At 36.9% G+C, this 27,278-nt stretch overlaps 1 protein-coding gene across 5 annotated transcripts in view; it reads left to right on the plus strand.

Moving 5' to 3' along the window:
• The window catches only part of LOC139952991 (voltage-dependent calcium channel subunit alpha-2/delta-2-like), a 90,291-nt gene that overhangs the window by 46,760 nt on the left and 16,253 nt on the right, over window positions 1-27,278 (plus strand). For 3 of the 5 annotated variants that reach the window (XM_071952375.1, XM_071952366.1, XM_071952394.1), the window contains 12 exons: window positions 1,308-1,382; window positions 10,971-10,994; window positions 16,033-16,107; window positions 17,375-17,446; window positions 18,980-19,041; window positions 20,084-20,157; window positions 20,617-20,671; window positions 22,129-22,244; window positions 22,896-22,995; window positions 24,741-24,803; window positions 25,584-25,702; window positions 26,611-26,712. In XM_071952375.1, coding sequence (XP_071808476.1) covers window positions 1,308-1,382; window positions 10,971-10,994; window positions 16,033-16,107; window positions 17,375-17,446; window positions 18,980-19,041; window positions 20,084-20,157; window positions 20,617-20,671; window positions 22,129-22,244; window positions 22,896-22,995; window positions 24,741-24,803; window positions 25,584-25,702; window positions 26,611-26,712 — 937 coding nt within the window. The remainder of the gene's footprint in view (window positions 1-1,307; window positions 1,383-10,970; window positions 10,995-16,032; window positions 16,108-17,374; window positions 17,447-18,979; window positions 19,042-20,083; window positions 20,158-20,616; window positions 20,672-22,128; window positions 22,245-22,895; window positions 22,996-24,740; window positions 24,804-25,583; window positions 25,703-26,610; window positions 26,713-27,278) is intronic. The other 2 variants (XM_071952385.1, XM_071952401.1) reach the window with 1 other exon arrangement.

Consider the following 27,278-nt stretch of genomic DNA (forward strand, 5'->3'; position numbering starts at 1 on the left):
AAATCTTATTCTGAACTCTTGAAATGAAATTTTTGGAAAATTACTTCTTTCTTGAAAACTCATTACTTCAGAGGGAGCCATTTCTCACAATGTTTTATGCTATCGACAGCTCTCCATTACTCGTTACCAAGTAAGGTTTTATGCATTTCCCTAAATTTAATTAAGAAGGAAAAAAATCCAGTGGCCTGATGATAAACAGGACTAAAACCATTCAAAATTATTCTCCCAAAACAACACTTATTTTGTCAAAATTATAGTACTATATTTGAAGAGATGCTATAAACAATTGTTTTGATGTGTTCATTCAAAATATTATTCTACCAAAATTGAGTTAAAACATCAAAAACTTCACAGTTGAAAAAAATACCAGAATATTTGTAAAACAAAGAGATCAACAGACTTTGCTTTATACAATTACTTATTTGTTAAAAAGAAAAGAAAAAAAAGGTCAAATTTAATCTTTTACTACACATTTAACCCTTAAATTTTGAGGATCTTCCATTTCCCCCCTGATTTTTTAAAATTTACTTTTCTATGATTGCATGCCAATAAAAACAAGTGATAAAAAATCACCCTTGCATGTTTGATATTATTGTGCATGTTGTACATTTTATATGCATCATCACATACTATGAATGAAAAAAACCCACCAAAACATACAAATAAATAACCAGCATCTTGTATCTATTCAAATGCCAAAACTCCCTTTCCCGACTTATTGCACGAATCCCTCTATGCATTTACACTATTGACTCGAAGCATGGTTCCCATTTCCCACTGGTACCCGTCTTGACATGGTAACCCAGTGAGCACATGAATGAAATCTTACATGTAACTACCACTCTTACATGTACCTTCCTATACATGTAGCTAGCATTTTCAAAATCAGTTCCATCTTCACCCACCCTTAAAAGCTGCTGAAAAGTTCTTTGAAAAAAAAAATTGAAATATTTTAAACAAAACTATTCAAAGATTGGTAAGGCTTTGAATAATACTTAACAAGAACTCGGGGCATGTTCCCAGTCTTTCATTCACATTTTTTCACCACATCATTATATTTTTGAACAAATCTTCTGTTAGATTTTTTACTTTAAAACATGAGGGAAGAAGTAATAAATGCATGCCCTATCCACCCTTCCACCTAGCTTTGGGCATTGTCAACTTCCTTTAAATTTCTAATGCTTTTTTGTCTTCACTTTAACTAATCCATTTTATTCTCTTCTTCTGCACAGTATTATCACAATAAACTTGCTAACTTTGATTGGTTATTTTGTCCCTCATTTCCTCATTCCCCGGTGGCCTCGCAGATCGGACCAGAAGGCTACGCATTTGGGATAAACAGCAATGGCTACATTCTACTTCATCCGAGACTAAAAGCTGAGGTAACTTTCTTTCCCCTCTTTTCTATTGTCATTTTGCATTTAGGGAATTATGTATCAGATTGCCATTGGTTGAATTGTGATGATAAAGTCGTGCTGCAGAAGTTGTTTTGTAAATCGATCGGCGCGAATCCTTGGGGGATAATATGGGTTAGTAATTTTGCTATTAGGTCAATACACTTTGAATCCAGATGGTATCATTTACCAAGGACATCGAATCAGTATTGATTAGAAATTATTTTTTAAATAGAAGAGTTGCCAGACTTGTTCCCTGGTAGCCTCAGTTTGGTTACATAGATGTGAAGTTTGGAAAGGGGAGGGGGGATACTGGTGACACAATGGTTACATGGGTCCAAGCTGAGAACTGCTATTTACCAACGGCCATCTGGCGAAGCAGTCTTGCACCTTGAAGTAGGGTAGCTGAACAGTTTACTTTGGCTGTGAACCAGCCTATATACGGCTCTTCGGAACAGAATATTGATAGTAAGATTAATTTTTTTTTAAATATATATTTCACTGGAAATATCATTCCGATTAAATTTGAAATTCCTGAGACAAAAAATGCTAAATAATTTTATGAGAGAGGATCGTGTATGCCTTGTTATGAAAAATATGACTACATAAAAAGCTATTTTTAATTTAGTTTATATGATAAATTCTTTCTTTAATATAAAACTGCACTTGTTGCCTGCATCCATTTATTATTTTATTAAAAAAGACCTGCATGAATGTTGCATGACAAAAGTCTGTGATATCTTGATTAGACTGTTTTGAAGATGCCTGTTACATTATATTATTTTTTTCCCATTTTGAATGTTCTTATATTTTTATTTTGTTTGAAATGAGATGATTTGATATTACTTTTTTGTAGATGAAATGCGCACAGATGTTTAATTTCATTGTTTTGTATGAAAAATTAGCCCATGTTGCATGAAACTACTTATTTTTTATTTATTTTTTGGTTATGGTATTTGTATGCTTAAATCAACAGATTTGATTGCTTTATATTGAAATAAGTTTGGCATGGAAAATGGCACTGTGTTTTACTTTACAGATACAGCAATAGCATTTTTGCTGCAGTCCCTTTGAATGATTGATTTCAAAAGCCTGCATTAAGTTTGAATGAATACGTTTTGTCAATATCGTCTTGTTAATTAGCATACTGTTTTGACCCACAATGCATCAGGATTATGTTATCCAATGAGATTGCATGTTAGATGGAAACAGTTTGTGGTACATGTCTCCTCTTTTTTTTCACTATACTAACAACTGTTTTGCATTTTGCTCTTTTCCACTTTTTGAACGCAGCACTTTTTCTGTTCAGAAAACCGGAACTTTTAGAAGTTATTCTAACCCAACTCAAAATGAAAAGCAATGTGTGATTATATTCTTAATCGATTTTGTATCATTTTATTCTAATATTTACATCTTTGGCAGAAAAAAAAACTCGGAAAAAAAACCTCAACAAAAAATTTGTAATTTGAGCCAAAAAAAGATTTGTACATGTATGCATATACTTAAATCACATTGTGACTATACCAAATGGAACAGGTGTTTTTTTTCTTCAAATTTACTGTGCTCACAAAAATCAAGAAAAACTCCACCTCAAAATCTCTTATAGAAAATCTCGTGTTGGCTTTATGCAGTAAGAGGCACTGCGCGTTTTGCATGAACCTCGAAAGGGTCATACATTCTATGACCATGTACCTCATGTTAGAATCATAAAAACCTCGTTGAAGGATGAGACTCATGTTATGATCATAAAAACCTCATATGATGATGATAAAAACCTCATGGACGAATCATAAACCTCATATACATGTAAGGATCATATAAACCTCACATAAGAAGGATTCTTGATGTACATGTAGTTCAGTGAATTTTCAGAAATTGTAAGACCTTTTACAAGGTGGAGGCCATGCTGCCTGCATGTCATGTTGTCTAAAATGTTCTGTTGCCTTTGAGCAGAATTAGACCTACAAGGTGGAGGCCATGCTGCCTGCATGTCATGTTGCCAAAAATGTTCTGTTGCCTTTGAGCAGAATTAGACCTCAGAAAAAAAGTAAGCTTTGCCTTGCCATAAGCAAGGCTTGTATTTTGAGGGTCTTGATTTTATGCAAAGCAGAAAGACACCAATTTTGAAGTTAAAAACAAAACTGCACTGCATCTGAAAAGTTCTGTTTTAATTTGTTTTTTCTTTTTCAAAGCTGGGGTTTTCAATGACTGATGACATCAGAGTTTCATGCATAATGAGCTTAGCCTTTTTACAAGCCTGCGATGTGCACTTTATTCACTCTTGTTTGTATGTGCTTATACAAAACACACGCTGAAAATGCAGAGCCGAAACTTTGTGGCCAATCTCTGTTTTCCGTCTCTTCAGATCTGAATAACTTCATTAAGTGTGAGCTGACAGTGAGGTGTTAATAACAAGTTACAAACTGACAACTTGTGCATTGTGCCTGTTTAATTACTTATATTGTTTTGCCGTTTTCATATTGCATCCAGATGTCTTTTTAAGTGGCCTTTGAGAATTAACATTAACAATAATACTTGTTTACTAACTCTGTGTATCAATTTTTTACCGATATTAATGTTGCATCAGGAGTTTTGTGCACCACTTTCATTGTTTGATGTTTGACTGACCTAAATCTTAAGTAGTTTTTTGCTTGTCTGCATTGGTTTTTTATCCATTCCAAACTTTGGGAGAAAACTTTGGAGTGGGTTTTCTCTAAAGAGAAGGTACACCATTGGGCTTTAAAGAACTGGATGAATTATTTGCCTCTAATTCACAACAAAACTTAGTTCTTAAAGGAACACGTTGCCTTGGATCGGTCGAGTTGGTCTTTGGAAAGCGTTTGTAATCGTTTGTTATAAAATGCATATGGTTAGAAAGAGGTTGTAAAATTAGAATACAATGATCGACTACACAAATTTGCCTCAAAATTACGTGGTTATCATTTTACTTTGCCAACTAACACGGTCGGCCATTTGTGGGAGTCAAAAGTTTGACTCGTGTATGGCCGAGCATGTTTGTCGATGAGGTAAAAGGAAACCCATGCAACTTCGATGCATATTTGTGTGGACCATTGTATTGTATTTAATAGATGTTAAATTTGCATCGGGGATAAAGAATATTAATTTTTGGTTTTTACCCATATACACCGATGTGTGTAGCACTGTATACTCAGTAATTTCCCGAGTCCCGCGAAAAAAATAAATAAAATCGCAGGCATTTTTTGTTACCCGAGTAAAAATGCCTGTGATTTTTTTTCGCTGGACTCGGGGGAAAGTACTGAGTATACAGTGCTACACACATCATTGTATTGTACTTTTAAAACCATTTTCTAACTATATGTATTTTATAACAAACGGTTACAAACACTTTTTATAGACCAACTCGTCCGATCCAAGGCACTGTGTTCCTTTAACCCAAGTCCTGTATTGGGTAATATACATGTAACACCCAAGTACTTGCACTATAAAAGGAGTGATACATGTATGCAAGGCCTCATGCAAAGAGTGTGTGATTTGGGTGCACAACACGTACATGTACATCCATGAAGTGAAAACAAAAGAGCAAGATATTTTTCACAAAATCTTTATTTGTGGTTGCATTGAGCCTCACTTGGTAACTCTGATTTGATATTGTACATGTAAACCAATACTGTACCATCCCTTTAAGAGAAATTACCTTGACCTCTGTTGTCCTTAGTTGACCTCAGTTGACCTTAAGCAAATGAATAATTCTTGGATTTGAACCCTTTCTCCCAGGGAGTCCACATTTATCCCAGGGTGTAAATTGTGAATTAGGATGGTGAACATGATGAATATTCATTGCATTTTGTAATTTACATAATGTATTCATGTATTACCTTTTGTCAGCCCCATCCCCCTGACTTGATTGACAATAGTACCCTCCAGCCTGCCCAGCTATTTCCCCTGCACTGAATAGCACCCATTGTTATGCAAATGAGGCTACTTTTGTCATTCAAAACTTGAAACAATATTTGCATAATAAGAATCAGTATATTTCTTTACACGATTGAGCAAATAAGTATCCTCTTTTTCTTAAGTAACTTCTTGTGCAAAATATATATACATGTATACTAAATTATGTTAATTATAATTGTTAAGAAAATTGAATTTCGGTGAAAGATCGACCCTAGGTCTGGAGTTTTTTTGCATCCATAACTACTGGGTCATTCCCATCTATATAGCTTTGTGGCTGTTGCCTTGTCATTGGATGCACATTGACTATATCATTAGCCATCTTGCATGAGCATATTCAAAGCTGTCCTCCTCAAAGATAATCATCGTATGCAACTACGTGTAAACTTGATCATAATTCTCTTCTCACCCGGCACATATCATCTGAAGAGACCTCCTTTCTTAAGACATCATCCTGTCTAGCGCTGCATTTTTGGAGAACTTTGACGGTCGCCTACATGTACCTGTTGAGAAACACCTACATCTCTACATGTATTGCAATGTTTTGCCATAATTCTGTGCATACAGCACCTCACTGTGTAGAACGCATACGTCAATGGATATACAGGCCATAAAATTTGGCCGAGCTGAATTCCCTTGTTTCATTTCCTTTCATTTTGTTATCAGAAATAAACTGATAAACATTATAGAAATATTTAGGTAAGGTTTGCCGTAGCAACGTATACAAGTCTCTTCTGGGTACATGTATTGTTGGTTTTGAAAAGAATCGGTGGTAGACAACTCAAAGAAATGGTTGTACCCAAGACTGAAACTGCTTTTGTATTTTTCACTATCAAGTTGCATGTTTGGTTTAGTGAATATAGTGTTCCAAGTTTTAAAAATAACACAAACTAATTGACTCCGAAAATTGGCGCGAAAGGATGATGGTGTTATTCAAGGGGGTCTAAGCACCACTTGACTCACATAGGATCTAGGCTCCATGTCACTCCAATCTCCCTTTGATAAATCATAAATGAGGAACTCCTTCCCCTCACTGACAAAAAAAACCCAAAATGCCTGGTTTGATCTAACTTGGTACTGAGCTCTCGTGAGGCTCAGTCTTTGCTCGTTACCATAACAAACAATTTTGTACTGACTTAAAATGAAGTACAGTATAACAATATGGGGGAATGCAGCCTTAAGTCGTTGAACAAGTTCAATCAAGGTCCAATTTTCGAATGCGATCGAATGTCTAATCAATGATTCACGCCAAAACTATCGACGATGGTGGAATGCATCATTGGTTACAGTAGCCGTTATTACTCAGCACAGTGCACAGAGGACCAGTTATCAGAAAAAAAATGGCAGAAAACCAAAAGATTTAAAAATTGTAAGAAATATTCAGCAGCGTTGAAAGATCGTTTCGATTTCAGAATTTTACTTTCCTTTGTCTTCATTTGAAATAAAGCAGTCTCTGCCACTTTTCTCCCCATATCTTACAATTGACAAATGATTGATGCTGATATACTACTTAGCAGTATCATGTTGCTTTTACATGTAACTTTTACATGTAACTTTGAATATGAGTCAAAAACTGAAACAAACTGGCCACCCTCAATTTCTCATGGTCAGCAGTCAGGTTGACATGAATAGAGTAGTTGAAACCTCATACTCACAAACCAACCAGTTAAAGAGCCAATTAAGAATGATCTCAATATTTCAACTATTGCCTTATTATGGCCAAATAGACATCGTAGATACTGGTTAATAAACGTTTTACTCTCAAAATTGGCATTTAGTAATAAATAAATCATAAGTCAAAAATGCACTCGGCCGCGCAGCTTTTTCAGCCGAGAGTCAAAAACTACTTATCTATTATAATGACCCTTTAAAGCCAGTGACAATTTTCCCCTAATTGGGTTTGAACACAGTTCTCGAGATTTGGCAAACTGAGGGCGCTATTTTTCAGAACAAATAGCCACCACTGACGTCCAATTCCTTTGTCGCGCTGGTTTGTTTGACCCAGTGTTTTTTAGAAATTTGGCTCGGAGCGTTCTGGAGAAAAACCCATTTTTACCATGTTTTAACGTGAGGTAAGAGACTCGTTATATTTTGTTATGTGTCCTATGAACTGCAGCTATTAGAAAACTGTAATATCTATATATTTGAGATCATCCTTTATTGGCTGTTTAAACATTGGACCTTGGTTGAACTTGCTGCAGGGGGTATAGCCTTCCCTCAGAATGATCCTGCCACCAATCGGCAGATAAACAATCACTGGTTTCTTATTGTCAAAATACATTTTTAAAGGAATATTGTTCCAGGACAGCTTTCCTCTCATTTTCAGAAAAAAAAAACATTCAGGCGTTGAAAGGTTCTTTTGTCAAAGTACATTTTAAACAATATTTAAGGAGATTCTACTGTGACTCCCTAGCTTCTGATTATTTTGTTCTTCTTGAGGTGATGACTTAAAGCTTATAGACCCTATGCGCAGCGCACATACATGTACGCACAGCACACATACGCGCGCGTCTCCTGCCCGCCATTTTGTGTGTCAAAACGTGCAAACAAGGAATGGACTCTCCCAGAAATGGTAGATGTGCATTGTTCAGAGGTGCGGAAACACTGATTGCGTCGGTATTGTTTGAAGCTTTGCATGGTGTTGAGACATAAGAAGAAACTATAAATAAATAGTAAACTTGCAGGTACAACCATGTGTAAATCTCTTAGGGTGAGTGTTGGTTCTGAAAAGAGCCAGTTGGGTCTCGACGTTTCGAACAGTATACTCTGCTCGAAGTCGAGCAGAGCCAACACTCGCCCTAAAAGATTTACACATGGTTGTACCCGCAAGTTTACTATTTATTTATAGTTACTTCTTACTGATACTGTCCTTTTGTCACGTTTTGGCACACATCATGGCAGACAAGAGACGCGTGCGTAATGTGCGCTGTGCATTGTGGGTAGGGTCTATTCAATGTGAGTCAAGGGGTGGCTTATGATATGTGTCTCTTTTTACCTGTACCATTGCATTTTGCTCGTAGAACCATTTAGCCCCTGTAGTGTGAATAGAAAAAACAATCATACTGGAATGAAAGTTTCATGTGTAGATGGCAAATGAAAATCCACTATTGTTTTTAATGGCACAGAACTTGCACTTTTTAAAATTCCAATCGCAACTATTTATCACCATTGAAAAGAGACTTTGAGTGCACAAATTGTCATAATAGCACCAAAAAAATCATGCCTGCATTTAAATAAAAAATAGAGAAAAAATGTTGACAGCTTCAATTGATACTAAAACTCCTTCTGTTTGTGATTTTATGGAATCATTGACTACCCTTCATTTATGATCAATACCAAATAATTGATAAGTTTTTATGCACAAACATTAATCAATCAATGATTTGATTATCTGATTATCACAAGACAAGAAAACAACCACTTAACTATACATTATAAAAAAGCACTTAATAAAAAGTGCTACTATATAAAATCTATAATCTATCAGAAATGATCAATAACCAATCTAATACTTATGTCCTTAATAACAGATCACCATTAACCATCACCTTTGATTGATCTGATAAGGACAACTGACTATCCATCACCTAAAAGCAATAACAATCAATGACTCTATTATACAAAATCAGTGATCAATCACTGATATGATCAATAACAAATCGTTATGTAGTATATATTGCATCAATACCCACCGGTTACTCTGGCTATTGATTAGATTACCAACAAATCACTAACCTTCTTGAAGTACTAAACCCAAAGCGTCTTACAATAACAGAATGTAAAAAAAAACAGACAATAAAATAGTGTACAATATTATAAACACAATTCAAATTTAAAACTGAAGTTTACAGATAGCAGCCAAGCATTCAACAGTGAAGTAAACAGAACTAATGAAAATTGAAAACAGAAACAAAGCATTGTAAAAACCACAACGAAAGATAGAAAAACCAAGTAAAAATTACAACTTTAAAAAGGGTTATACACGCTATAAAATGTATTTAAAAAGCAATTGAAGAAAGTTATTAAATGCAAGTAGAATAGCAAGTAAAATAACTTGAATGTATAAATATATCGTTACCAACAACCTTGCAAATGACCTACACTGTAGAGTAGAATGCAACTTAAAAAATTTTTTTTTTCAGTATTCTCTTGCAATTTTGATAACCAATTGAGTCGAGAAAAACATGAATTGTGTGCTGCCAAGTTCTATGTCACTGGTGCTGGTGGAAAGTTTGGTGTATACATGGAGTCCACTCTTGTTTAGAAGGGTTTTGAAGACCGTTCAGAGTGTGGAACTGGAAAGGAAAAAAATTGGTGTCTTTTCGGTGTTTAGTGTGAAAAAAGTTCAAATAACAAGGACCTTTGTAAGAGTTATCAAACATTGTGGACTGCATTTCGTTTGTGCATTGTGGTAGACTATATCACTCAGGAAAATCTGGGCTTTTCAATTCACTTGGCTTCGCCTCGTGTATAAGGAATCGTCAAGATTTCACCATGTGATTATACAGTGTTAAAAAAAAACCTGGAAATTTCCAATATGTTTCCTGAAAATGTCCTGATCATTCCTTAAAGACACTGGACACTATGGGTAATTGTGAAAGACCAGTAATCTCACTTGGTGTATCTCAACACATGCATAAAATAACAAACCTGTGAAAATTTGAGCTCAATTAGTCGTTGAAGTTGCAAGATAATAATGACAGAAAAAATACCCTTGTCACATGAAGTTGTGTGCTTTCAGGCATGTCAGGTGCTTGATTTCAAGACCTCAAATTCTAAATCTTCAGGTCTCGAATTAAAATTAATGTAAATTTACTTCTTTCTCAAAAACAACATTTCTTCAGAGGGAGCCATTCTTTCTCATAATGTTTTATACTATCAACAGCTCCCCATTGCTCGTTACCAAGTAAGGTTTTATGCTAATAATTATTTTTAGTAATTACCAATAGTGTCCTCTGCCTTTAAAATGATAAAGTCACTTTTAAAGGCATTTGGATCTTGTCTGTTTTTTGTTTTTTTTTGTTTTTTTATTTACTTCAAATCACATCAGTGACGTTTATAAATAATTCCAGTCAACGAAAATCAGTATCACTTCAGATCAACTGAAATCATTTCACATCAACTACAATCGCGTAAGATCTATTGAATCACTGAATATCAACTGAAATCACATAAGATCTATTGAAATCATGTAAGATCAACTGCAATCACTTTAGAACCACTCAAATAACTTTAGATCTACTGAAATCAATTTAGATCACCATTATCATATACCACCATCCTTCCCTTTAAAAAATCACCATTCCCTTGATCACAATCACTTACTATCACCATCCAAATCACCATGCATTTAACATCACTCTCCCAATCATCAATCATTTGAAATCACCAGCAATCACTTCAAATAGCTAATCACACCCTCGCTAAAGTAGATCGTCATCTTCGTCCATCCAAAAAAAGACTTGGTACTTTTTTCAACTAACAGGGCTCACCGCTTTTTAAAACAACAAAACCAAAAAACCCTCATGAATTATGTATGATGTGGTTTTTCCCCATGCCATGCACCAATCAGATTCCATATAACTTGGTGTCATTTGTGACCTTTTTGGTGTCGTTTCTTCTCATTGTTCTCACGATTAACAGGAGGAGATCAAAGCTATACTTGAGGTACTTCAGTAATTCCAGACTCTTCCATTGGTTTTAAGTTCTCATCGCCATTCATCCACTCATACCTTCATTCACTCATTTCATCATTTATTGTTTTACGATTTTGAGTTCTGCAATTAATTTAGTCAAGAGATGAGGTGATTAGTATTATTATTATTATTATTATTATTATTTCATTATTATTTTTTCCCCTGCTGATTGGTTTGCGGTGATTTTCAATTTGCCACGTCGAGTTTAGCATGAGCGACATATTTCATTTTTTTTCCCTTTTTTTTTGTGCTTTGGTTCCCTGTTTTTATTTCCCTTTTTATTTAATTTTTTTTATTCTAGAAGGTATGATAGGTTTTTTTCCCTTGGTTTTCTTGCTGATGTTGATAAGCATGGGTTTCCGAGGGTTACTTTCCTTGGTTGTCTTGAGTTTAATAACACCTTCATGCAGTCATTTCGCACTGGAGCAAACTCGCACATGTCCCACATTCTGCTTGTAAATTTTGTCTGTTGTCCGCTACCATCATTTAAATTTTTACTTTAGACTGGAACCGTTACCTGTATTTAAAAACCCGTCATCCTAGAGCTTCTTCTACCACTGATGAAGGAAAACTTTCAAAATATATCATAGCCAAAGCGTGTATGTCTCAATACTCCAGCACAAGTCAATGTTCTATATAAAATAAATGTCATCAAGTCCTATAAAAAAATATGTAAAGAAATAACAAACCCCACAATGTGCTGAAAACTCATAGGGCCTGTGTTGACATTATGCGAGTCTAAATGTACATTCCTTAAGACACATGCAATAGCAGTTGATATAATTTCGCTATGAGTTGTACGTGGGTCTTTTGAATGCAGGTGACAATTCCATGTTTGCATGGTCACGATATTCATAAAACGGTGTACAGTGTTGGTAAACGTGTCAGGAAATACCTTCATGAGTAACAAATCTAAATTAATCTGAAATTCATACATTTCGAACCAGTGTTAAAAGTGGACTACTTTGCATTCCAAACATACATGTGTATTTTGTTGACTCTCTGACAATCACAGAGTACTTAAGTTTTTTTCCAGATACCTTACCAAAAGTGGATGCCATGCTTTATATTTATGTTTTTAAACAGTAATCAATCGGTATGTTTTGGGTTTTTCCATTGACTGCCAAATACATTTCTCTAGTTGTCATGTTATTTATGAGAACTAGCAATAGGTTTTTTATGTTCTTCAGAAAGTGGTGGTTTTGTAAACTGCAAGTGAAATAGACAATATTACTGTTCTCTTCTGTCGTGATATTGTTATTGTTTGATATTGTCTTTTGTATATCTGTCATACTGTCATAGTGTACATGTTACATGTAAATAAAAATGTTCAAAATGGGACTGGGGAATTTTATTTTGGACAGTCAGAAGGGAGGTGCTGAAGTATTTCTAGTCATTGTAGATTTCCAATTTTACAAACGAGGAAACAAAATAGCGAGAAATTATTTATGCACATTGTAGATGGTCAGTCTACTATGGTTTTGTGTTTGCTTTTAATGAAATTTGTTGTGATTTTTGTTTGTTTTGTTTGCAAGGGAGGTTTCTATTTAGTATCACAACATGATATAACCATTCTAGGTTATCCTTGAAACATCCCCAGATTTTCTGTTTAAACAGTTTCCCTCATTTGCCTTAATATTCTGAAAGATCACTTCCGCCATTTTGCAGTCAATGGAAGATTTTTCACTTACCTAATTTTTATTTTATTTAACACACCCTTTTTTGGAGTAACTGTGTCATCTCCTGTTTTCATTTACTCATTTATTGATCATAATTTCCAGTTATTTTGGGGATGAATGTTTTGTGATGCACATTAAGAATTTTAAGAAGAGTTTGTTCAGATAATTTCGTTGACTGTTTTTTCGTGTAATCTGTGGCAAAAGTGTTACGTCAAAAATGTATTTCTTTTTTGAGTATGTACATGCAGATTGCCTGCCTCACTTTCCCCATCTCAGAAATACAGAAATGTAGAACTTTTCCTGAAATTATTCTAGAACCTGCAATACAAAAGCGGTCGAGAATTAGGGCCCAGTCTCCCAACACTTTAAATTGTCTCCTTTCACATCGTTTTTCACGCCCAGATATATTTTAGAAATATTATTATTTGAACTTCAATTTTTTATTTTTTTTACCAAAATTTTCATACCATGTTGAAGTATAAAAAATGTATTTTTCATTGAAGCAAACAGCCCCATAGTTTAAGGGCAAATTACCTTTGCAGTGAAATAATTATGAATCTTCCCATCCTTGGATTAGCGTCAATTCAAAATAGATGATTTGATTTTGTTTGGGGGGGTTGTAAAACTTGTTCTTCTTTTTTTTGGTGAATTGTGTACTCTCGTTTATGTTTGTCTGATAGACTTTCCTTGTTGATGTTCTGACTTCCTCATACGGTTCCCGCGAATTTGCACCAGTATTGTTTTTCTTTTCTTTTTGTTAATGTTTGTGAAGTTGTTAATACTGTCTATAAACTATTATTTCATTATTTATTATTTGGTGTTTGTCAAACTCTCTGTGTATTTCCCCAGAAAACGTGAAATTATTTTAAAATGTGTCCCGAGTTCTGTACATTGTTAGCATTTGAGATTGTTGTTCACCATTTGTATATCCAAACCAACGTGTTGTAACTTTGTGTCGTACCCCCTCGATATTGTCACGTTGAAGTATCCCCTTGTTAAACCTCCCCCCAAAGTATCTGGTGACGTACGTAGTCCAATGAATAGTGAGTTCATGTAAGTATTGGTGCCGGCTTGGTCGCTTGGCAAATTGCATGATAAGAGCATTATGGGTATAAATTTACTAACAGCACCCACAAGACGTGGTACGTGGTGATAAGATATTTGTGTGTTCTTCTTGGAAGTATTGTGAGAGGTTTGTTGCATTTCTTTGGGTTGTTTTGTACCCCACTATGATCGTATCCCACGCTATGTCTCATTTTTTTTTTGGAGGGGGTGTGTGTCCATCTTCCTCACTCTTGTACCTCGGTCAACACCCTTCTCAAACCTGTCTCCATCTCTCTTCCACCCAGTATCTCGCCCAATAATTTTCTTCCAGTTCTTGTCAACATTCCCCTATGTTTAAACACCCAGTTGTACCCAGTTGTGTATACCCAAATTGTCACTACCCATTATTTCTTTCCAGCGAATTCCCAAGCACCCATTTGTACTTCTTAAACACCCATGTGATGTACCCATTTGTGCCACATTTGTGCCACATTTTTTCCCATAGTTACACCAATTTCCCCCAGGTAAACACCAAGTGTCCCTTTACACCTCAACCTTTAATCTCCACAGCCACACAGATCCCTTTGCATATCTCAACTTACCCCACTCAAACCCACTTTCTCTTGTAACGTGCCCCACCCACATCTCCCCCATCCCATCCGTACCCGTCGCCCACTGACCTTCAGCCCACGTTTACCCCACTAAACCCCTATCCCACCCAGTCCACCCACAGTCGTCACCCTGCTACATTTTGATTGCTGTCAATTTGCTTGTATTTGTTATTTTCATTTTTTTGTTGAGATAGCATTATATACTTGTCTCCACATTATTTTAATTTAAATATTTATGTAGGTGTCAAAATTTACCTTAAGTGTTATGTATACACCAAAGGAAGTTCACATCAACATCATTTTGCAGAAGTAAACATGAGCCTCCAGAAAACATCTGCTTTTAAAAGAATTATTATCAAAAGAAAATCTGGTTGCCTTTGATTTGATCAAAGTTCGGCGGGCTGATGATCAATTGATTGTAAAATATCCTATTTTTTTCACCTGAAACGCAAGTCTGTTGTTTACTTAGACAACATGTGTTAGGAATCTGCAGCCGTTTTCACGAAACGCTAGGATTAATCCTATCTCGAGTTAGGACGAGTAGCCCGTCCTAACTTAGGATGGGTTCACTGTGTTCTTACGTCTTCGTATACCGGGAACTGAACCCGTCCTAAGTCCTAAGATTAATCCTAGATTAGGAAGAGTTTGGTGGAATCGACGGCAGGTTTCCTTGATGACTTTCTCAGCCTGACACATGCTTGAGAATGTGGGTGTTTTTTTTTTGCTAGCAAATCTGTCTTATAGTTGGACAAGTTCTTTCAGAACTCATGTATCTCACTCTGGGATAGTGGAGATATTTACAAGAGGCCCCTTGCACTCTCTAGGTCCTTTTGTATTCTACTTCGCGACAGTAGATAAACGGACAGGTTCCTATCAGAATTAAAAGGGGGAAAAACCACAAAACTGAGATAAATTTGTTTGTAAATTCAAATAAAGGAATCTACTGCTAATTTTTCCTTCAGTAAGAGTATGACAGATTCAAAAAAATCTTATGATCTTTTCAGCATTTTTTTTTTTTATAGATTTCTTAATTGAATTTTTTTTTTTTTTAAAGGAGACATCTTTCAACAATATCTAATACTATTTCTGTCTTTCATTAATTTTTGTTTTTGAAACAAATTATATGTATTTGCTTTTCTGGTGTGCATGAAGGAGCCCAAAAATGAATCTCGCATTTGAAATAATAGATATTGGTGAGGTTGGTTGAATTATGTACCTGTATACTTTATACAAGAAGTATTATATTTTGTAAAATTCTTACAGTAAAAATACTGCCATGAAAGTTTTCTTTTAACCAAAAACTGCACAAAAATATGTAAGGAAAGTCTTGCGCTTATTTTTTTTTCATGAACTGCCCACATGAGCTATGACAGGCCTCGTAATTTCATGTATTAAGAAAAGTGTATGCATATAGTTGAGAAACAAATGGTGAGTACGTTTGGAGAGAATGAACTTAACAATTTGAACAAGGGTTAAAAAGCAATCTATTTTTTCTTTGGCTGTGCCTATAACTCTGCAAGTGCAAACTTCCCAGCATGGTTTGGGCCAAATTGTAAGGGGTTTTAAAGATAATGAGATTGTCGTGGCAAATGCATTTTTATCCTTTGTGAAATTTATCATTTTATGATGTAATTTATTCCAATTTCCCCCTGCCCCGTGATTTCTTATTTCATAGTTGGGTTATCTGACTGAGCCACCAAATGTAGACTTCTTGGAGGTTGAATACAACATGCCTAAGGAGAAGAAACAGGTAATGGTCTTTGAAGAGGAGTATACACAGTGATAAAGATTTATTTGTACATGTAGATGTATTTGCACACATTTATTTCAATGCTGCCCTACATGAACATTTACACATTTTTTTATTTATTATTATTGGTTTATTAAAAATGCAAACATGGCGGCCAAAAAGCTGAATTGCCGAAGTTTGTTAATTATATTCAAATTATGAGTAGTTTACAGTATTACTTAGTATCTTCAGATATGAAAGTTAACAATGATTTAGATAGTTATACATGTATATTAGGAAGCTTTTAAAGTAGGACAACAATTAGGTTAGAGTGAAGCAGAGGCTTTTGTGCCTTAACCTATTGACAGACAAACAACAGAAAATACTATACAGAAGACAGAAAACACACGACAGACTAGACAAACAGAATACACAACAGAGGCTAATATATGATGGTTAGTATGTTAATATACTTCAGACTTTTAATTGTATAGACCCCTTGTACTAAATTTACACGCCTCCTGTCGGCCAAACTTAGCATTTTGGGAGTTGAAATGCATGTAACAATTATGATTAAACATGTAATTGTTGCGTCGCCTAAAATGTGCAATACTCCAGTATAAAGCCAGCCGTCGATTTCACAAAACTCTTCCTAACTTGAGACTAATCTTAGGACTTAGGACGAGTCCCAACCCTGCACTGTAGCATGCAGACCTCAAGATTAATCCTAAGTTAGGAAGAGTTACTCGTCCTAACTCGAGATAAGATGAGTCCTAACTCTTTGTGAAATTGACGGCTGGTTCATACTTCCTGCGTATGCAAATGCAATACTAATTTTGACGTCACATTATGCCGATGCGCAGTGAATAATTCGCGTCAGTGGACTTGTGCTCAACTCCTGCAAAACATTCGCAGCGGAAAAAGGAACTGTGATGTCAAAATTTGTATCGCATTGGCATTTTCAAAAGTATGAACCGGGCTTAGGGATCTACTCTGAAAATACTGCATCAAAGATTATTGTCATGATGTTACATGTAGGTTAGGCAGGTCAATAGATAGTTTCTATAGACAATTTTTAATTTCAGGAAATGATTTTTATTCCCATGTTCTTTCTTTAGAAGACAATCACAGCATATACTGATCGAAACGTCAAGTTGAAACCAATGGTTCTTTTCAGAACCACCCTAACTCATTAAGAGATGGTCATTACATGGTGTTACTACAAACCTTTCCATGTCGTATTTCCACCATGCAAAGTTTTAAATCCTACCCATATTCTTTTATTCAGCTACGTATTGATATGATTGACCAGCGGACTGGCCAGGTGGAGATGTATACACCAATAATGTCTCGAGATGAGGTAGGTGACCCTAAATCTACCCTTAAAGATACTGGACACATTTGGTTATTGTCAAAGACAAGTCTTCTCACTTGGTGTATCTCAACATATGCACCAAAGAACAAACTTGTGAAAATATAAACTTAATTGGTCGTCAAATGAATAGACTGTGTGCTTGAGCTATACAGTACCAAGTAACACAAAGAGTTCCCTCTGTTAAAACCTCACCCCTGATGAGACCTTGGCAAGTCTTTATATTTGCTTCATAGCCCAGTGCAGGACAGTCTCCACTCACCTCGGCTGGTTTTGAACTCTTTGTTTCACTCAGTTAGAACCCATTAATTCATTCGCCTTTGAATAGCCCGGGTAAGCTTACCAGGTGTTTTGTCATCGCAGAGGCCAAAACATGAATAGACCGTATTAAATAACCCCTTTTTACTATGAAAAGTTGCATCTTGTACATGTAGGGCAAACCGTATGCCCATCCAAACGCATACATCATCGAAACACGCATCACGCAACATTCCCGGTTTGATATCTACGGCACACACACGCACAGATGCCATTTTGTAGGTCAGATATTTGAGCCGTGTGACGTCATATTCAATATGGTCTATAGTCACCCCGTAAATGACTTACAATAAAGGAACCTTGTGCAACGTTCGTCGTGTATGTCAATTGTGGGTGTAGCTACACAGGGAGAGCTGTTTATTGGCTCGATGATGTGTCCGACCGGCCGACGTACCTCCAAAACCTATGAACACTATAATGGCTCTTTGTTCTACTTCTCAGCAAAGCAAGAGTGAGTAGGTGAGAAGAAGCAGAAAGCCTGGTTTCACGTTGAAACATCTTGATAGGAGGAACTAGGTTTAGTGTTTCTTAAAGACACTGGACACTATTGGTAATTGTGAAAGACCAGTCTTCTCACTTGGTGTATCTCAACATATGGACAAAATATCAAACCTGTGAAAATTTACGCTCGATCGGTCGTCGAAGTTGCGAGATATTAATGAAAGAAAAAACACCCTTGTCATACGAAGATCTGTGCGCTTTCAGATGCTTGATTTCGAGACCTCAAGTTCTAAACTTGAGGTCTCGAAATCAAATTCGTGGAAAAATACTTCTTTCTCGAAAACTATGTCACTTCAGAGGGAGCCGTTTCTCACAATGTTTTGTACCATCAACCTCTCCCCATTACTCGTCACCAAGAAAGGTTTTGTGCTAATAATTATTTTGAGTAATTACCAATAGTGTCCACTGCCTTTAAGTATAAGTAGTAGGGTTGGCAGCTGCCACAAGCTCCCTATGAACATTGCCTTACAATGGGAGACTTTCTTACTCAAGGTGGCAGCAGACTTACCGGGTAAATTTCCATTGTGTACGTACATGTAGTTCTGAACATGCGCATAGTTCTTAGAACAATGGCTTTACCCGGTAAGTCTGCTGCCACCTATTGTCCCAGAAAGTCTCCTATTGATATTAAGGCACTTCAAAGATGCTGTTTTAGTTGGAATCATTTGCAGATAATTGATTTATAATTGTTTATTTTTCCAGAGATACCTTGAATTTGTCAACATGACCTACTCGTACACGTTCATCGAAAACACAACATTCAGGTAATGTAATACAACAACTACATGTACAATGTACTCCTAGCTGTGCTTTTTACTTAGAAATCACAGAGTGTACATGTACAATGCTTTACCCTTTGGTGCACAGATTAATTTGTTTTAAAGCAAAAAAAGTACAAAGTGTTTTTCACAAAATTTTTCAACAGCACCCCCTGTTGAATACACTCCAAATGAAAGCTCAACACTCTCTAAACAATCTAATGAGGGTGGTATATTTGGGGGTTGTAGTTTTCAAGTAATGACTGTTCATAAAAGTTCAATTTGACGTGTTTTTGGTGGTCACTAGCGACTGCGTTGTGCACCAAAGGGTTAAATATTAGTGTATGTTTTTTTATATACATATTTTTCTTGATCTCCCATTGGTTTATAGCTACCTATTGTTTCTAAAATAGACACTTTGATCGGCTATAATTTTCCCGCCTTTGCTGTATAAATATTTGGTTTGCGGTAATACCATAAGTGTATCTACTTGCCAGGTAGAGTTTGTTCTTAGAGAACGGTCTTTCTTTATTTTACTACCGCAGAGTAGATTATCGGGTGTTCGGGAGACTTCTCAGTTCTGAAAAAACTGACTTGCTCAAGTCGTCGTCAGGAGTTGACGATGACTAGAGCAAGCTAGTCCAAACATTGAGACCAATTCAAGAACAGACTCCGCGTTAGTACAGTTAATTACGATCCTATAAGCTAAAGCAGTAGTCCCAGCCTATTTCTATACCATCCGCCCAGGTAATAGTTAATAAGCAGGACAGTTCTTTCCAGAACTGAGAAGTCTCCCGAAGTCTACCGAACAACCGATAATCTACTCCGCGGTAGTAGAAAAAAGAAAGACAGTTCTCTAAGAACAAACTCTACCTGGCAAGTAGATACACACATGGTGTTACCGCAAACCAAATACATGTACCTCACCATGCAATGCCTCAAATCATATATTTGTTTGTACTTGTTTATGCCTCTGAAGAAGGTCCGGTTTGGATCGAAAGCTATGGCCATTTACCCTACTCATTTATATTTGTCTTAATCATTATAGTGTCGCTATAGCTCAGCCGCGGTTTGGTCTCATTGAGTGGGAACTGGCACCAAAAATTACATCACTGCAAGGAAGTAAGTTTCTTTTGCTTTTTGTTCCATTCAGCGTAGCAGGCCTTTATGCTTCTTTTTTGAAAGGGCAAAGGCGCCAAGGCATTTTCCCATTTTCCTGGGCACCCTATGAGGAAATTATGAACTTCTACTGGAGCATTTCAAGGGCACCAAGGCAAAGACCAAGGGGCATGGAAGTATAAGGCCTGATTCAGGAAAAACAGATAGTGGGATTCATCATATCAAAAGTTGATAAGAATTAGATAGTGCAATCTCCATAAAATATAAGATTTTATGTTTTCTTCCATTGAGCTGTGTACAAATCATGCCTTCAGGAAAATCCAGGCTCTGTGGCTCTTTTGTAAACATGTCATGGGTCACAGCGTCTATAATATGGCTTGGAATGGTATGGACCCTTGACCAAACAAACCCACACCCATTCTTCATATGTAGACTGATCTAATCTCCTCTTTCTTCTTGTAGGTCTAGATGCGATCATTACCGCTCAAGATGGTGTCTTTCTGCTTATTGCTCCATGGTAAGTACATTCTATCGTTGCGGTATGCGCTGCCATAAGATACCCACTGCCATAACAAAGGATTCAAACTGCCTCTAGCTCCTGGGCAATCTCAGTAGTCTAGTTGATAAGACACTGCTCTAGAATTTAAAGGGTCGTGGGTTCGAATCCCACACGAGTAAATATGCCTGTGATATTTTTTTCACAGAACTCGGGAAAGTACTGAGTATACATACAGTGCTAACACACATCAGTGTATGGGTAAAAACCAAAATTAATATTTTTTATCCACGATGAAAATTTAACATCTATTATATAAGTACATTCTAGTAGATTTAGCCTTATAGGGGGGGGGGGAACCATACAAATCTTCCTATCCTCGGTGCTTTTTATAGACGCATTTACTGGATGGACCTCACTATTTGTATCTGCACCAATCATTCAGAGAAGTATTGCCAACACAAATCTACATGTATAGAGAAGTATGTTTTGCCAAAAGTGATCGGTCGATGGTCCCGGAGGCTGGTTGGCTGTTGGCCTGGGGGTGGTTGGTGGTGATTGCAGATGCTGGGTTGGGAGTGGTGCTGGGGCTAGTTGGGGTAGACTTTGGGGCCTGTTGGGGTGGCCTTTTGGGCTGGTTGGGTGGTGGTGGGGCTAGGTTGGTTGGACATTGGGGCTGGTTGGGAGGTTATGGGCTAGGTTGGGAGTGGGTGCTGGGGCTATGTTGGATTGACTTGGGTGCCTACTAGGCGTGGCCTCTGGGGCTGGTTGGTGGACGATGGGGCTGGTTGGAAGGTAGGGGCTAGGTAGGGGCGATGCTGGTTGGGCTTGGGGGGCTGTCGGTTCACCTCTGGGGCTGGTCGATCGTGGTTGAAGGGGGCTGGTCGGTGTTTGTGGGCGCAGTGGCTGGTTGGGATTGGGTACAGGCTGTAGGTGGGGTGGGCTGGTTTGGGGTTGATGCTGGGCTGGTCAGGTGGTGGGTGCAGGGGTTGGATGGGGTTGCTGCAGGGGCTGGTTGGGGTGGATGCAGGCGTTGGGATAGTTGTAGGGGATAATTAGGGTTGGACGTGGGGATCGTTGTGATGTTTGGTGGTTGGAGTGGGAGCGGGAGGTAATGGGATGGACATGATGGATATGGGTGCTGATGGGGGACTGGTGCAGGTGCTGTTTGAGGGGGGCGGGGGCGGGGGAAGTCAGGTTTATTTGGTCACAATAGACCGATCCAGTAGGCTCCGCCCACGAGCAAGAACACGAGGGGTTCTCCAATGCCTTTCTGCACAACTCTGCCACGCGCACCAAGCATACGCGCACGCATGTCGGACCTTATTTGTCGGACCTTCACTGCGTTGTGATTGGTCAATACGCAATGGGGCGGAGCTTAATGGATCGGTCTATTGTCTTTGAATGTTTCAATATTAGGAGCAAGGACAAAAGACTCCCAAGTCTGACCAGTAGTTTGATTGTCTTGATTGTTTCAGGGAGTTTTGTGCCAGCCATGACGGGCAGGAAGGAAATACTTCCACGGCTAACATCGTTGATACGCTACAACAAGCTATTAATAACATCGGTGGAACTGATGTCAAACTGGAGACATGTAAGTTTATTTATTTATCTCTATGTATTTGTTATATTTCAATGATATCTATATTTACATATATAAAGGTACTGGACACTATTGGTAATTACTAAAAATAATTTTTAGCATAAAAACTTACTTGGTAACGAGCAATGGAGAGCCATTGACAGTATAACACATTGTGAGAAATGACTCCCTCTGAAATAACGGTAGTTTTTTAGAAAGGGGTCATTTCTCTCTCAATTAATACAAGACTTTTGGCCTGAAGCCTTTTATTATGCATCTGAAAGCACACAAAGTTGTGAAACAAGGGTTGTTTTTTTTTTCCTTTCATTATTTTCTTTCAACTTCGATGACCAATGAGCCCAAGGTTTGTTATTTTCTGCATATATTGTGATACATCAAGTGAGAATACGGCCGTCGATTTCACCAAACTCTTCCTAACTTAAGATTAATCTTAGGACTTAGGACGAGTCTCAACCCTGCACTGTAGCACGCAGACCTAATTCTAAGTTAGGACGAGTTACCTAACTCGAGATAAGACGAGTCCTAACTCTTTGTGAAATCGACGGCTGGTCTTTGACAAGTACCAAACGTGTCCAGTGCTTTTTATGTTTTTAACATTTCTGGACGTTTCTCCCTCGTGTAATTCTTGAACATCCCTCTCAGGTAACGATGAGATGGTACGGAATCTTCTAGTCGATGCTGAAATCACCAAGATGGTCGGTGATTACTGGAAAGAGACGCAGACCTCCAACCCGGCCGCCTTGTAAGTTTCACTCTGTTGTTCGTTTCTGTTCAATTGGGTTGTGTTTCTTGGCCGCCAAAGTGCAATTGTGTGTGGGAAGCGTTTTTTTCTTTTTCTTGTAAAGATGAGGCAACTTACATGTAGCATAAATGGGGGTGTTTGGCCTTCTTTCGCACAGGCCGGGTGCAACCAAGCATGAACAAAATATAGCTGTGTACACAGTGATGTGAACGAAGACGTAACTTTAAGGGTGCATCCACATTATACATATATTTTGTAGAGCACATGTGTAGAAGATACCTCTAACCTGGTCTTTGCTTCCATGCCACATCCCTCCAAAATGCTCCTCAAATTAGAATGACTGCTTTCACAAGGATAATTCACTCAACTCAATAAACTAAACAAAGTAAAAAACCCTTTGGACATCCCTGGTATGAATCGTCGTTAAAATGGCATGGCATGTGCTATAGTAGCTCTATGGGTCAATCGTGAGTCAATGGAATTGACTTCCAAAAAATAAGAAGACAAAATTTCAATGAAATATAGAAAACAATATGATTAATGCAAAACCCTTGAGAATACTTTAAACAGCCACTTTAGCGGACTGTTTTTCTCGGAAATGCTATTTTAACTGTTTATAATGCTTTGTTTTACATTTAAAGGCAGTGGACACTATTGGTAATTACTCAAAACAATTGTTAGCAAAAAACCTTTCTTGATTAAGAGTAATGGGGATAGGTTGATAGAACAAGACATTTGTGAGAAACAGCTCCCTCCGAAGTGATGTAGTTTTCGAGAAAGAAGTAAATTTCCACGAATTTGATTTCGAGACCTCAAGTTTAGAATTTGAGGTCTTGAAATCAAGCATCTGAAAGCACACAACTTTGTGTGACCATGGTGTGACAAGGGTGTTTTTTTCGTTCATTAATATTTCAAAACTTTGCAACTGATTGAGCTCAAATTTTCACAGGTTTGTTATTTTATGCATACATGTATGTTGAGATACACCAACTGTGAAGACTAGTCTTTGACAATTACCAACAGTGTCTAGTGTCTTTAAATGTAATTTTGATATTTGTGCACTTCAGAATTTCGGGTAGTTATCGATTAAAAAATCAGGCCCCAATCAGGTTTTGAAAAAAAACAAAAAACTTCTGCCGGTGACGGCGCACGTCAAAATGACGATACTTGGGAGTTTGCTTTGTTATACCTCCACGCTGCAACAAATTGGCTATACAAATTGGAGCTCCCAACTACATGTATGAAACATGAGTGGTTACTTACAAGAGCTTTTTCGCGAATCGCTCAGAACAGTGCAGAGCAAGGGTATTCAAAATTATTGTTTTTTGCATATAAATTAAGACTATTTATAGTCGTATGACTCAATTTCCTTATTGATTGAAAACAATCTAAATGAAATTCAGCAAAGATCATGACTTGCCAAAACATGAATACGTCCAAAATAGAGAAAGACTTTTGGAGATTTTCAAAAAGTTATAACATGAATAAATAAATATATTCCTTTTTTTTGTTGGGTTGGGTGTTTGTTTGTTTGTTGGGGTATACAGACAGTCGAAAGTGCAAGCTGAAAAACATCACCTCGGACCAATCAAACACAGATATGGAAAGCTTACTTCACTGCCCGTTTATCCAATGAAATCACATGGTCTGTAGAACCAGTGCCTGTGTTTATCCTTGCATATAAAGACAGGGGACCAGTCTAATTATAACAGAATTTCTCTTGGTTTTTTTGTTTTATTTCACAGTGAGGGTATTTTGTACAACATTGTCGCTGCCAATGGAGGAGTCACCAGAATCTATCCCAGCAGGTAAATAAAAAGAATTAGAAACACTCTGTTAATCACGACCATGTGCAGGCCTGGGTGACCAGTGAAAATACACTACCCCAATAGTAAAGACTATTTTTAAACCCAAAGACTGTGGGTCCCATAGGCACAAAATGGTAAAATGTTATGCTGAAATGTGAAGTATTGCCACAGACGCACAGAAGCAACTCCTTTGATGCAGCAATATCATAGCAGACAATTACAATTAGGTGTGACTTCAACACTAGTCATGACTATTTTTGTAATGGTAATGGCGATGTGGTTAACGGGGTAGCTGAAAAGCGGCAGTCGCAACTAGTCACAACTAGACACGACTTTGTGATACAAGTCCCACTAGTTGTTCAGCCCTGACCATGGGGTAACCATCACGTTGTTTTCCCTATTGAAATACATTAAACCAAAATGAAGACTAAAGGGGAAAAATAGCCTGGCCCCATTTTTATAGATGAGAATCTGCTTTCTATAATGCTGCCGTATACAGGGAATTTGACCAAATGATCACAGCAGAGCGTTGATTTGATTTCTTTAGTCATGATGAATTATCCCTGTACTATATCTGATTGTTTTCAATATCGTCTTTTTAAAGAAAACGATATTATAAAATAATTCACAAAAGAGTGAGGGTTAAAGTTTCAAACAAACTCCTTTTATATTTTACAACTCTCTTTTGTCTACCAATATTCATACTCCCCCCCCCCCCCACACTCCTGTCCGTCTGATTTCTCAAGAACCATCTTTTTTTTTCTTTTTTTATATCACCAGCGTCGCAGAAAAATGGAGTAAAGACGAGCTTCGTGCCATTCAGGATCCCTGGGACCAGGCGTACTTCCAGAGGGCGCTATACAACAAAAATTACGTCTTTTCTGTCCCATACAACAAAGGTAAATATGCAGTTTAAACTTAGTGTCAAGAAAATTACAATTCTAAACAATTGTAAAATATTTCACAATAAAATTTCAATCAATAATAATAATAATAGTAGTGGTTTATTATGTATCGCTCAGGTCCATCACGCAGTAACACTCATGGCAAAGTAATTTGGAATACAAATTTAAACGAGATTTTATATAAAAAAATTAAATGAAGAGTAATTTTAGTCGCCCTATTAAAATTTACACTCGACCGCTGAATATTAACTTTAGCATCTAGCCGGTAAATTCAAATGTGGACAAGTCTGGTAGTCTTCCTTTTTTACAACTGATTAATAATACCTCTCTTTGTAATAAATATAACTTTAACAAAGTGATATTTAAGTTATGACTTTAAATCAAATACATTTGGTTTTACTCATATGGAAAAAAATCAGAGACATATTACTCTGGTGGGATTCGAACCCACGACCTTTGCAATTCTAGAGCAGTGTCATACGAACTAGTTTTTAAAGCTGATAAATATTTCAATTACGATTGATAATATCAAGAAATCAAGAACAAGTGAGATAAATCATCTGTATAAGTGATTGATCGAATAGAATCAGTTTAGTAAAATATCTTCTCATTTTGATTCTGATCTTGTAAAAAGAATTTTGGTCTGGAAAAAAGTTGAGGTATCATAAGCTTTGGTCTTGTGCTTTTTCCCAAAAAAGTTTAGCCCTGACTTTGGTGCAATGTACAATGAGACTCTTCTCAAAACATATCTATTTAAATCTTCATATGCTTAATTATTCTTTTGTTTTCCTCTGAGCGCTTAGAGACTTTCTTTTGGAGGTGTTAGGCGCTGTAGAAATACGGTTGTTATTATTATTATTATTACCAGTCCAGTGACATCTCTATTTATGGATTTGTCTCAGGTATGATGCCTCTACCGGTTAACGAAACATTCTTGACGCCAATTCGAGTCAGCAAAGCAGCCAGCGTCGAGGTCAACGCTGGTCATGCGATCTCACATGCTGGTATGTTTCTCCGAGATCCTAATCCAGAACGAAACCCCAGCAGGATAAGCTTAATCATTTTTATTCTCAGTCTTATTCTATATCCATAAACATCCTAACTCTTCACACCTGTTATAGATATTAAAGATGCTATGTCAGACTTTTGGCCCCAAACATTAAAAAATATATTTTTTTTGAGTGAATGGTATTTCAAAGAGTATCACCCTCTCTAACAAAAAAAAGTTTAACTTTTACTTTTAATGGTCAGGAACCATGAAAAGAATTTATAACGTTTCTTAAAAAACACATAAGAATTGGTCACGTGATATATTGTCGGGATCCGGACAAAAACTAATTTTGAGCACTTTCTTTCACTGCTACTAATAACTGGCGGACTTTTTCGAGCAATGGCTCAAGAGAAAGCTTGTAACTTTCTCGACCCCCATCAAAATAACTATTGAATTTTAAACCAAAACTTTTGGGTCAAATCGGCCAAAAATCTGACATAACATCTTTAATCATGCCAGATCTGATCGTTTCTCCTTTAAAAAGATTAAGCTCTCAATAATTTAATCGTGCTGTGTTCT

This window comes from Asterias amurensis, chromosome 2, assembly GCF_032118995.1.
Source record: "Asterias amurensis chromosome 2, ASM3211899v1".
NCBI lineage: Eukaryota > Metazoa > Echinodermata > Asteroidea > Forcipulatida > Asteriidae > Asterias > Asterias amurensis.